General features: G+C 36.9%; 1 protein-coding gene across 4 annotated transcripts in view; it reads left to right on the top strand.

Annotated features, from left to right (window-relative positions):
• The window catches only part of TRAK2 (trafficking kinesin protein 2), a 68253-nt gene that overhangs the window by 45372 nt on the left and 10364 nt on the right, over window positions 1-12517 (top strand). For all 4 annotated transcript variants that reach the window (XM_059393204.1, XM_059393206.1, XM_059393205.1 and 1 more), the window contains 9 exons: window positions 641-757; window positions 1730-1939; window positions 2562-2640; window positions 4080-4210; window positions 4657-4731; window positions 5921-6058; window positions 9210-9289; window positions 9591-9794; window positions 11603-11901. In XM_059393204.1, the coding sequence (XP_059249187.1) occupies window positions 641-757; window positions 1730-1939; window positions 2562-2640; window positions 4080-4210; window positions 4657-4731; window positions 5921-6058; window positions 9210-9289; window positions 9591-9794; window positions 11603-11901 (1333 nt within the window). The remainder of the gene's footprint in view (window positions 1-640; window positions 758-1729; window positions 1940-2561; window positions 2641-4079; window positions 4211-4656; window positions 4732-5920; window positions 6059-9209; window positions 9290-9590; window positions 9795-11602; window positions 11902-12517) is intronic.

The raw sequence follows: 12517 nt of genomic DNA, 5'->3' as shown, positions 1-12517 counted from the left end.
TGGCTTGGCTTTTCTGTAGGCCTCCCTGCATCATTACCGTCGACTTCTTGAAACTCCTTTCTTCATGCTTTAGCAGAACCTGTAGCCTCAGAACTTCTACTCTGTCCACCCCTCTTTTATCTTACATTATCATTTTTGCAGCAATTGGCAGTAGGGTTCTTAGTTACGCTTTCCTTTAAGCCTCTAGCTCTGAATACATAGAGACTTTGCCCTCATTGGAACTGTTGTCATCACACATACTATGTCCTTACTGTGCATAATAGGCAAATGCATTCAGTAAATATCTGTTGGGCTTTCACTGTGTGCCAGGCCCTGTCTTCATTTTTTAAAGACCCTATTGATTTTTTAATTTCCCCAAGTCATAAGTTTAAAGACTAGGTTGTTTGATTCTAATCGGGTGATGAATAAATCTCACTTGAAAACAAATACATTCTTGCATTTATAACTCTGGTGGCTGCCCATTTGACCAACATATATTAAACACCTCCAGTGTGTCGGGCCCTTATTTGTGATATCTGGGCATTAAAATAAATCTTGATGCTTTCCAGGACATTGTTTTTGAGTTTAGGGAAACTGAAGAATTTCTAAACTACCACTTAATTTTGTTTGTACTCAAAAGATGTGTTTGGTGTTCTAATAGAGAGATCGTGATCTGGAGCTAGCTGCTCGAATTGGACAAGCTCTCTTAAAACGGAACCATGTCTTGTCTGAGCAGAATGAAGCTCTGGAGGAGCAGCTGGGACAAGCCTTTGATCAAGTAAGTCTTTGATCAAGTATTTGTAGCATGAAATAATTACTTCTTGGGCAATGAAGAAATTTAGTTTTCTGGGTGCCCCTGAAGTGGTAACAGTAGGTAGGTAAATAACACCACTGCACCTTGTCTTTGTTGGCGGCCATTGAACTAACCAGTAGAGAAATGAAGTGTTACTGTGCAGAGGTGAGCTCGTGGGACTCGACCTTAGTCAAGGTAAAAGCCTATGTTCAGTACCTACCAAACATGAGGCACCCTGCTTAGATTCTAATACTGTTTCCTCCTCCCTTTATGTAGACTTTCTGTGTGATCTTACCTTAAATTTATTTTTTAAAATAACCCTGAATAATAGATACCCAAATGAGGTATCTTTATTCAAAAATCCAAACAAAAGGAAAAGGTGAAGAAATTTATTTCATGTAATAAATATTCTTTCGTGAGAACTGATTTATTATTAACTTGGAGGGTTACATTTAAAATTTCCTGTAATTTGTTATTTTCTGGTTTCATTTATATTTTATAAATGCATTATATTTAATAACATTTGAACCTTTAAGTTGAAAATATTTATTTTCTAAAACTAAAGTTAGGAAGTCATGATGCAGAGTTATACTTAAAAGCATAAATGAGACTTTGAAGGAAGGGTCTATTGTGACCTTTGAAGGGTTTTTAGTTTTGTTTTGTTTTTAAGTGTCAATGTATCATCTTATGTGAAATTTTCTTCCTACATTCTTATTATATTGAATATAAAAATTGGCTTCTCATCTAGCACAGAAGAAGCTATATTGGTTGAGTTAATGCTCTAACATTGTATCTTAGAAAGTATCTGAAGTTTGTTATTCTCTTTTTAACACTTTAGTCAGTAAAATCTAGCAACTGATTTTATGGATTTTATTTTGTGGTAAGAAACAGTTGCTCCATGAAATAAAAGCAGAGTTACATGGAAACATCTTATAGATCAAACCCTTTGATGTGCAGGTTAATCAACTGCAACATGAGCTGTCCAAGAAAGATGAATTACTTCGAATTGTCTCTATTGCTTCTGAAGAGAGTGAAACCGATTCCAGCTGTTCTACACCCCTCCGGTTCAATGAGTCCTTCAGCTTATCCCAAGGTTTGCTGCAGTTGGACATGCTGCAAGAAAAACTCAAGGAACTGGAAGAGGAGAATATGGCTCTTCGATCCAAGGTACGTACCCACTTTCCCACTAATTCCCACTTTCCTTTACCTTTAGATTTAGGTCCATGTAGTGCTGAGGTAAAATATGGCAGAACTAAGGATTTGCTATTGATATTCCAATTAGGGGGTGACAGCCAAAGCGTGTGTATTTGCCTTTCATTGATACTTAGATCCCATTCATTGACGAGTAGATAATAGTAAGCTGATAGATGAAATAGAGAAAGCTACAGCATGGTATATATGTCTTATGGAGTTTACACAAAATAACTAAATAATTACAACTGTGATAAGAACTAGGTTGGAAAATTACAGGGTTTCCTGAACTTGTATAACGGGGGGAAAATCAAAGTCCTACTTAATAAGTAAGTGACTTTTTCATGGAGGCTAGGGATTAGTGAGCCTGAAAAGTATGGAAAAGGGGAGCACCAGGGGGGAATGAGTAGTCATGTGCAAAGGCCCTGAGAGGAATAAGGGGAAGGTATTTGTCATATCCTGTCCCATAACTTTATTTTAGATAAAGCTTTTTGGATTTTGTCTTTCATTCAAATGAGAATTAAAGGTTTTTAAAGTTAATACTCTAAAGTCATTGGAAGATATTATCCAGACTGATTTTTTTTTTTTTTTCTTGAAGGCTTGTCACATAAAGACAGAAACTATTACCTATGAAGAGAAGGAACAACAGCTTGTCAATGACTGTGTTAAAGAACTTCGTATGTATTAACACATTTTATTTCATAGTTTTGGGGCAGTTCTTTGGTGGTATCTCACCAACTCAGAAATTAAATCATTGGTTTCAGTAGAGGCATCTCAAGAAATAATTTTTTAAAAGTTACTGAAAATCTTGGAATATCACATTGAGCCCACAACTCTAAACAAAACATCGTATGTACTTTTAAGAAATATCTTTATTTCAAATTGCCGTCATCATTAAAGAAGGACCTAGATTTCTATCAGTTATAGCACATTAGAGTGAAAGGAACTGAAGCTTTTATTTCATCAATGAGGAAATAGTCCTATAGACGATACAAAGACTATGGTTTGCCAAAGTTAGAAAACTGGTAAGTGGCAGAGCCAGGGTTTAAATGATGGCATAAAACTTGACATTTAATGAGTATTTAAGTGCCAGCTATATGTTTATAACAATGTATTTTGGTTTGATATTGTTGATTAAAAATAATTTGTAAAAATAAATCAGCTAGAAAAAGGCTTTACTAGAGAACGATACCTAATTTCTCTATAAATATATTACCTTTTATGTTGAAAGAGAAGATATGAAACATCACGCCTGTTCATCTGGGCCGTGGGCGTCAGAATGGGATAGCTTAGAATGACAGTGTTAGAGAACCAGAAAAATGTCAATTGAATCTTCTCCATCAGAGCTCCATCATGCAACCTTTTTGCTCTAAAAAACCAAAGAGGAAATGACTTGCCCACCAGCTTAGGTACCAGTTTCCTGCCTCCTTTGAAATGTTAGAGACCTTCTGTCAATTTTTAAATAGTTTTCTATAACACTGAGAAATAGTTTTGCCACTTGCGTTTGATGTCCGAGTTTTTACAAGCAAAATTTCCTGCTTCCGTGGAATTCTAAAGGTTCTATTTTACGTGCATGTATGCTAGGCTCCAGGGATTGCTTCCGAGGCTTTGCTTGGTTTGAGAGCAATCCTGGAAAGTCTGTCTTGTACAGAAGCATCTCCATAGCTTTAACAGATTGTGACTGATTCGTTTGGAAATGTTCCTTGTTCTATTTGTTAAGTTTAATTTTTGTTGCTTGTGGGAAATTATTGATGTCCCTGAAGAGTTCTCAGATACACATATGAGGTGATGTCGTGGTACTTCAAAACGTATAGAACCCACGTGTTTTCAGCCTTCCGACAAAGACTGCGACCCAAACCGGGAACTTGCTTGCTTTTACACGTCCTCTCTCTTAGCTTCATCGTCGCCCATCCGGCCCTCCGCACTCGCCTGTTTCAGAAGACCCTTTATCTTCTTCTACTCAATTATCTGGGTTTATTTCTTAAATTTATGTTACAAGTCTATTTGTAATATACTCCAGTGCTTTTTACAAAATAGGATTTCGCCTACAGGACATCGTTTGCCAACCCTTACCCTCCATTTATATTGATTTTTGCATTTCTCTTTTGTTGCCGAGGTGAGACAAATGCTCAGATGTCCAGAATGACTGAAGAATTATCTGGGAAGAGTGATGAACTCATTCGGTACCAGGAAGAGATCTCCTCTCTCTTGTCTCAAATTGTGGATCTTCAACACAAAGTTAAAGAAGTACGTTCATTCATTCATTCAACAGATGTTTGTTCGGCACTGGCCTCATACCGTGCCCTCTGCTAAGTGCTAGATACATTAAGCAAAGTCAGTGTGCTCCCTACCCCTTTACAGTGCTGTAGTCCGACTGCTGGTGTAGGCTTTCTCATCACGAAATGTATGAATAACTTCTTCTAAGTTACTATTTCTCTCTCTCAAGTGGGGTTATATTTTCCTTAGAAAACTATGATATGAATTAGTGACTCATGCTTATTGACCTCTGAACATCTTAATTAAGATTTTATATTCTGCCCATTTATTGCTTTTATTTGGATTTTGAAAGGTTAGCTTTTTATAGGCCTCTAGACCTTACCGCTGAGATTTACTCTTAAGATGTCTTTAAAAAAGGTAGAGTAGCCCATATGTTATATGGGAAGGCTCATTTTTCTCTTTTAATATGTTATTAGCATGTGATTGAGAAGGAGGAACTGAGACTTCACCTACAAGCTTCCAAAGATGCCCAAAGACAGCTGACAATGGAGGTAAGCAGCTCTTCCTTTGTTTTGTGCAATTTGGGGGTGGGGGGCTGGGGGGGATAGTTTCTTTCATCTTAATGACCAAGAATGATTAAAGGTGATTACCAGATTTTAAATAACAATGAAAGAATAAGATTAAATTTTGAGATCTAAGAAGTAAAGCAGTTTAAAGGTTCTGTCCCTAAAATTAATAACGACATCTTTCCTGATTAATAGAGAAAATCTTGTCTTTTGTAAGATTCTTTAGGCATATGTGACCCTTTTACTAATCTACCTTAATCCAACAGTTTTTTAAATAATTTCTTATGATGAGTGTTTTTGCAGATATGTCAGGAGAAACACCAAAACTCTTTTACTTTTTATCTATATAAAAATTCTGTGTATTAGATATAATTTGATGGTTCCCTTGGATACACTAAGAATCACCTGGCAAAATTAGTTATAAATGAGATTCCCAGGCACAGCCGCCAAAAGCTTCCAATAGAGTAGTTTCATAGTAAAGGTCTAGAATCTGCATGATCCAGTCCACATACCACACTCGAAGAAATTTTTGAAGTTAAAATGTACTCTGAAAAGGGCAGCTGGGTGGCTCAGTCACCTGAGTGTCTGCTTTTGGCTCTGGTCATGATCCCAGGGTCCTGAGATCCAGCCCCACATTGGGATCCCTACTCGGTGGAGAGTCTGCTTCTCTCTTTCCCTCTGCCCCTCCCCACTGCTTGTGCTCTCTCTCATTCTCTCTCTCTCTCTCAAATAAATAAATAAAATAAAATCTTTAAAAATATATGTAAAATTCTGAAAGTTATATACTCTTTTACCATGCTCATGTACCTAGCTATATAAAGAAGATTCTGAAACAAGGGAGGAGAAACTACTTGTTTGGGATGACTAGATCTTGTCATTTCGGAGTGTCATTTCAGAGCGACATATAAAAATATGCACATCTAACATTATGCTAAACCTAACTTGACCCATAGCTATTATTCCTCTGTAAGCTTGTGTGTGTGTGTGTGTGTGTGTGTGTACACAAACTGCTTAGTTTGTTTTAGGGCTTTTCAACAGAAATATAATTTCTGTTGAAATTATATTCATGAAGTTATCTAGCCCTCTGGATAAAATTAATCCCAGTGGGGTTTATTTTCCCCATTGTCATGTTGAGAATATAATGAAGTACACCAATTACCATCCTTTTTTTCAGCTGCACGAGTTACAGGACAGGAACATGGAGTGTCTGGGAATGTTACATGAATCCCAAGAGGAAATAAAGGAACTTCGAAGTAGATCCGGCCCTGCTGCTCATCTCTACTTCTCACAGTCATATGGAGCTTTTTCTGGGGTGAGTTTTCTGGGGTATATGTTCCTTGCTTAAGGAAGCTTGCTTAAGTTTAGATTGTTCTGAGAGTGATGTGGTTTCTGGTGTTATAAAGTATCTTGAGAAGAAATAACATGGTTTATCTTTGTTTCTGGAATTCATTTATTGATTTAGGCCTTGATTTACATATTTACATCTACCTTAATACTCTTATTTATTGCAACCTTTCTTCTAACAGACCATCCAGTTTATTGTAATGTATAAGATATACCCTAAGGCAACTAGGTTTAGGTCTGTGTACCAAAGAGCTACTTAAACTTGGGTCATCCTTACCCTAGGCCCACTGATTCAAATAGAACTCTGAACATCTAAAACCTCTTTCCACAGATCTTGAGTTTCTTAGTATATTTAACTCCAGTTAGAGTGTAAGCACCATCAGAGCAGGATTCATGTTTATTTAATTCATCACTATATAGTATTTTTTGAATTAAAGAAATTAATGAGGGCACCTGGGTAGCTCAGTGGGTTAAGCCGCTGCCTTTGGCTTAGGTCATGATCTCAGGGTCCTGAAATCGAGTCCCGCATCGGGCTCTCTGCTCAGCAGGGAGCCTGCTTCCTCCTCTCTCTCTCTGCCTGCCTCTATGCCTACTTGTGATCTCTCTCTGTCAAATAAATAAATAAAATCTAAACAAAAAAAAGAAATTAATGAAAACTTGTGAGTTTATGCCAAAATCTGTTCAAAGAATTATTTTAACAATCTAGTTCATAAATACTTATAAGCAATACTGTAAAATTTTCTAAAAGACAAACTATATAGTAGGTTTTTTGAAAGATATAGGAGCAGGATTTTTGTTTTTTAGCTTTTTATTTTGAAATAATTTTAAACTTAGACTGATACTGCAACAATAGTACAAAAATATATCCTCTTATATATCCTTTACCTAGGTTCCTCAGTTTTTAACATTTTACTACATTTGCCATATCATTCTCTTATTTTTTTTTTCTGGGCCATTTCACATAAGTTACAGATAGACCCTATTAACTCCTAATTCTTCAGTGTGTATTTACTAAGAATTAGGACACTCTCTTACATAACCATACAACTGTCAAAGTCAGGAAATTGTCACTGATACTATCATCTCCTCCATGGAGCCCATTTAAATTTTGCCAGTGGTCCCAACAATGTCCTTTGAAGGATATGTTGCATTTAGTTGTTTCAACTGGGAACACTTGTTCTGTCTTTGCTTGCCTTTCGTGACCTTTATAGAATGTCCTCAGTTTGAGTTTATCTGATGTTTCCTCATGATTAGATTCAAGCATTGTATTTTGGCAGAAATACTGCCATGTTCTTCTCAGTACACTGTAATAGGAGGCTCACATTGTCTGTTTATCCCATTACTGATGATGTTAATTAATTTTGATCACTAGGACAATGTTAGCATCTGCCAACTTTTCCCACTCTAAAATTAATCAATGCTAATTGATAGTTAATTAAATTAATTTTACTAATTAACTTTACAATGATGAAAATTGACAGATGCTACTCTAGCCAGGTGGTCAAAGTTACTCTTTTATGGGAAGATACTATACTTTGAGACTATTTAAATATCCTGTTTTTCTCAGCAAACATTTATCCACTAGTTTTAACACTCAGTCATGGTTTATATCTAACTCAGTTATTACTATGATGATTGCCAAATGGTGATTTTCCAATTCCATCATTCTTTTGACATTAATCGACATTCTTTTTTTTTTTTTTTTTTTAAGATTTTATTTATTTGACAGAGAGAAATCACAAGTAGATGGAGAGGCAGGCAGAGAGAGAGGGAAGCAGGCTCTCCGCTGAGCAGAGAGCCCTATGTGGGACTCGATCCCAGGACTCTGAGATCATGACCTGAGCCGAAGGCAGCGGCTTAACCCACTGAGCCACCCAGGCGCCCTTAATCGACATTCTTTTGTCAGAGCCTTTCTGTGTCATTTATTTATTTATTTATTTATTTATTTATTTATTTATTTGTTGGTGTTGGGGGTTGCATAGAGAAAAGCTTAAGCAGACTCTACCATCCATCATGGAGCCTGACACAGGGCTTGATCTCACAACCCTGAGATCATGGCCTGAGCCAAAATCAAGAGTCAGACGCTCAACCGACTGAGCTACCAAGGCCCCCATTTCTGCCTCATTTATTTATTCATTTGTTCATTTAGTTATGTCCATGTGGACTCTTGGATTCCTATTTTAGTTAGTAGATTATAATCTGTTATTACTGTTTTTTTATTTTGATACTTGTTATTCAAATTATTCCAGATATGGAGCAAATTGTTCCCATGTGGCCAGGGATATCCTTTAAAACTTATCGTATCTTTTCTTGTACCAGTCCTGGAATCAGCCATTTCTCCAGGGAGGTCTGGTTAGTTTTAATGAGAAATGATACTTAGAATTCAAGATCTGGTCCTATGTATCCATTGCCACTAGAGTGTTATTAGGTCTAGGCCCGCTCAGCAGATAGAGCTAGGAAATATATGTGCATTCATACATATATACCCACTCAAACACATCAATATCTATGTCTCCATCCATATTTATGTTCTTCTATCTCTGTATATTTAAAAGCACGAGTTCACACCAGTGTCTCCAGTTCTAGCCCTTGTCAGCTCAGCTTCACTGAGCATGGCACCCATACTAGCTGAATCCTCATCTCTGACCAGGGAAAGGGGGAACTTGCTTATTTTTCCTTGGATGTTTTTTCTACATTTTAAAGCTAGGAAAGTTAGAAATTAAAAGAAGCAAAAAGAAGTTATGAAGTACCATCAAATCCTAAGTTCCAAAGAATCATTATTGGCATTTTGGTTTATAGCTTTTCAGACCTTTTGTTTTTTTGTGTCTCCCTATGTAATATTTTCTATTTATCATGTTGGTTTTTTCCACTGTTCTCCTAAAAATACATCATGAAAAAGAAGTTGGTTCTTGTTAAAAGTTACTCTTGTAAAAAGTAATATCCAAAATATCTCTTTTTTCCTTGCATTTTGGCCTGTGACTATTTTCTTGTGTTTTCTTTTATTCTAACACCAGATGTATTGGATTCTGGAGTCTCTAATAATTAATTTAAGGAGAATTCATTTCTCCTAACAGGCTTCTTACATAATCATTATAGGAATCTCAAACTCTTTTTCTTAGGAATCTTTGGCAGCTGAGATTGAAGGGACCATGCGTAAAAAGTTGAGTCTGGATGAGGAATCTTCTCTCTTTAAACAAAAGTAAGTGCAGATTACATGCATTATTCCCCAAGCATTGGGATGCAATTAAAAAGAAGCCACAGTCCTAAGTGATAGGTATTTTGAGATTCGGTTGTGAATCTGCTTAGTATTCAAGGTTTCTTTCATAATGCTCACATCTGTAAGAGCACTCTCTTGTCCTGAAGTTTACTTTCTAATAATTTCTCCTAAAGTTTAGAGGCTAGTCAAGGTGGCTTCATTTTTAATGAGTTGCATATACAGGTCTCTTCTAAAGCACCCCAGTGACGGGCAGTGGCAATAATGAACGCTTCTCTTTTGACAGAGCCCAACAGAAACGGGTATTTGACACTGTCAAGGTTGCCAATGACACCCGGGGCCGCTCCGTCCCATTTCCAGCTCTGCTCCCCATTCCAGGCTCCAACCGTTCAAGTGTCATCATGACAGCAAAGCCTTTTGAGTCCGGTTTACAACAAACAGAGGAAAAAACCCTCCTGAATCAGGGGAGCAACTCAGAAGAGGTTTCAGAGTAAGAAACATAGATCATGGCAGTGATTCTGTAATTTTTATAGCATTGACATACCAGATTCACATACTTACATTCCAGCATTGTTCTGTGCTATTCTAAGGAGGTTCTAGAACTGTCCGTTTTTCATTCAGTAATGATGTCCTATGGCATTATTTGTAGGACAGGTCATTGACTTCATAAAAGTTTTTAGAGTGAAAAGGCTGCATTTAATTAAGTACATTCAATATGGAACTTGCATTGAACTATAAAATTCTTTACTACTTTTTTCTTTAGTGTGGCATAGTGTGAGTCTAAATCTTCATGTTCTGAGTCAGATTTGTTTGAATCTTTAGGTCATTGGCAGTCACGCATAGCATCAGATGACACTGATGACCCATTCTCATTATCTCAAGTGTTTTGGTGCCTTTAGGGTAAATCAAAAGCTTGAGTAACGATTGAGGAAAACTAGGTCGCTCTTAACTTCCTCTTTGTTTAAGCTTAGATTTTTTCCCAGTTTTCATTAATTCGTCTTACTGAATTACGTACATGTAACTAGAGTTAAACAGGATCACTGGAAAGTCAGCAGAAGACTTTTGAAAGGTAGATGTTTGGCATCTGAGAGAAATCTTCCCTAATGCAGAAATTGATCCTAGAACATACCAAATACATATGAAGTACTAGCTGTTATCAGTAGTACATGGGGTAGAGTTCTTAGCATTAGTGAACACTTAATTGTAGACTAGGAGCTAAATATTAGTTAATCCTGGCAACAGTCACCTTGTAGTATAGGTACTATATCTTTTCAATGTATAGTTTGAGGGAAGTCATTTTGTAGCTTGCCCATTATCACTTCACAGAAGGGTATTGGTCACACTTCTGTAAACTACAGGTTTGGTCCATGGGTGCAATTTGTTTGGTTCAAAAATAAAAATAGCTTGTGTTGCAAAAAAAAAAAGAAGAAACAGAGAAAATGACCCATCACCCTGGATTTTTCTTTTTGTCTTTCAGTTTGTACCTACAGTAGCTTTAAGTGTCAATGTCAATACTGTGTCATTGTACACAATTACCTTAGGAGATCAGCGAACAGTTCTTTTTGAATTCATGTCTAGTAGCCAGGAGCTCCTGCAGCTTGGCTTGGTACTTTTTCTTTTGATATCAATTGTAAGAAACCTCTAATTTCAAAAATATTAAAAAGTGAGCAAATGTGTTCACAGAACTATGAAAGTGTAGTATTTACAAATCTTAGGTTTTTTTTTTTTTTAATGTTCTGCAATATTCATAGAGGATGGCATATCATAGTTTACTGGGTAGAATTTTTTTCTCTCTTAGTAGTACATAAAATAAAGTAATAGTACCTCTTAGAATCAGTGGTATTGTAGATTCACTGCAATATATAGTTTACTTTTCCGGCTGCCTAAACTAAATTTATAGATAGTCATAGCTGTAGTTTCATAAATTAAGTGGCTATACTTATCATGGTGATCACTGAGGAATGTTTACAATTCTCAGATCAGTACATTATACACCTGAAACTAATGTAACATTGTGTGTTAATTATACTTCAATATAAAAATTAAATGAAATAGAAAACTTAGTAAACATAAAGTAAGTATATATTTGCTTGTCAGAAGTTGCTTGAAATGATTTGTAAAAAATTATGTATCGTGTTAGTGATTTTGGTTTGTTATTATTTCTGTATTCTTAAGCTCCAAGAAAAAAACACTATGGCTTTAAGATCAGTCTCTTGAACATTCACCATTTTAGAAAAGAGATGTCTAGGTTGTGCTTATCACCCTTACAGATCTAGTCAGTGAATGATTTTCCCATAGGAACATACAGAAGGTGGGTCAACCAGGACCATCTGGAGATACTGATTTGGCTACAGCACTGCATCGCCTTAGTCTGCGGCGACAGAACTACTTAAGCGAGAAGCAGTTCTTTGCTGAGGAATGGGAGCGGAAGATCCAGGTTCTGGCAGACCAGAAAGAAGCGGCTAGTGGCTGTGGTACCCCCACGGAGAGCCTTGCCTCTCTCTGCACTGACCAGTCGGAGATCACAGACCTCAGCAGTGCCAGTTGCCTTCGAGGTTTTATGCCTGAAAAACTACAAATTGTCAAGCCCCTTGAAGGTAATAAATCAGTAGGGGCCATTCTTTTTTTTTTCTTCTTCTTTTTAATTTATTTGACAGAGAGAGAGAGAGAGAGACATCACAAGTAGGCAGAGAGGCAGGCAGAGGGAGAGGGGGAAGCAGGCTCCCCGCAGAGCAGAGAGCCCGATGTGGGACTGGATCCCAAGACCCTGAGATCAGGACCTGAGCCGAAGGCAGAGGCTTAACCCACTGAGCCACCCAGGCGCCCCAGTAAGGGCCATTCTTAAGCCACGTTGCTTATTAGCCTTTCCCTTTCCTGGAATTGAACTTGTAATTATAAGAAGACTATGTGCAGGAGATACCTTTATTACCCCTAAACCTCATTTGTGTGGTTTAAGTCCATTAGGGTACTTTGTGGAAAAAGAATGAAGAGATCTGCTTTCTCCAAGTCATCAGCCATCAGTGTTTTTTTAACATAAATGTGAGGAAGGAGGAGCATCCTTTCCTGTCCTTACCTGAGATACATCATTGATACAGTTTTCATGGTAAAAGAAATGGGATATGATAAATAAATAAAAATAATATAGATGTAAGACTTCATCTCTACCTTCCTTTTCAAAAAAGAGTTCTTTACCCAGAAGTGTCATTTACTTCA

This window comes from Mustela nigripes, chromosome 3, assembly GCF_022355385.1.
Source record: "Mustela nigripes isolate SB6536 chromosome 3, MUSNIG.SB6536, whole genome shotgun sequence".
In the NCBI taxonomy this organism is placed as follows: domain Eukaryota; kingdom Metazoa; phylum Chordata; class Mammalia; order Carnivora; family Mustelidae; genus Mustela; species Mustela nigripes.
Note: the sequence above shows the minus strand (reverse complement) of the source record. Positions and strands in the feature narration are given on the sequence as shown.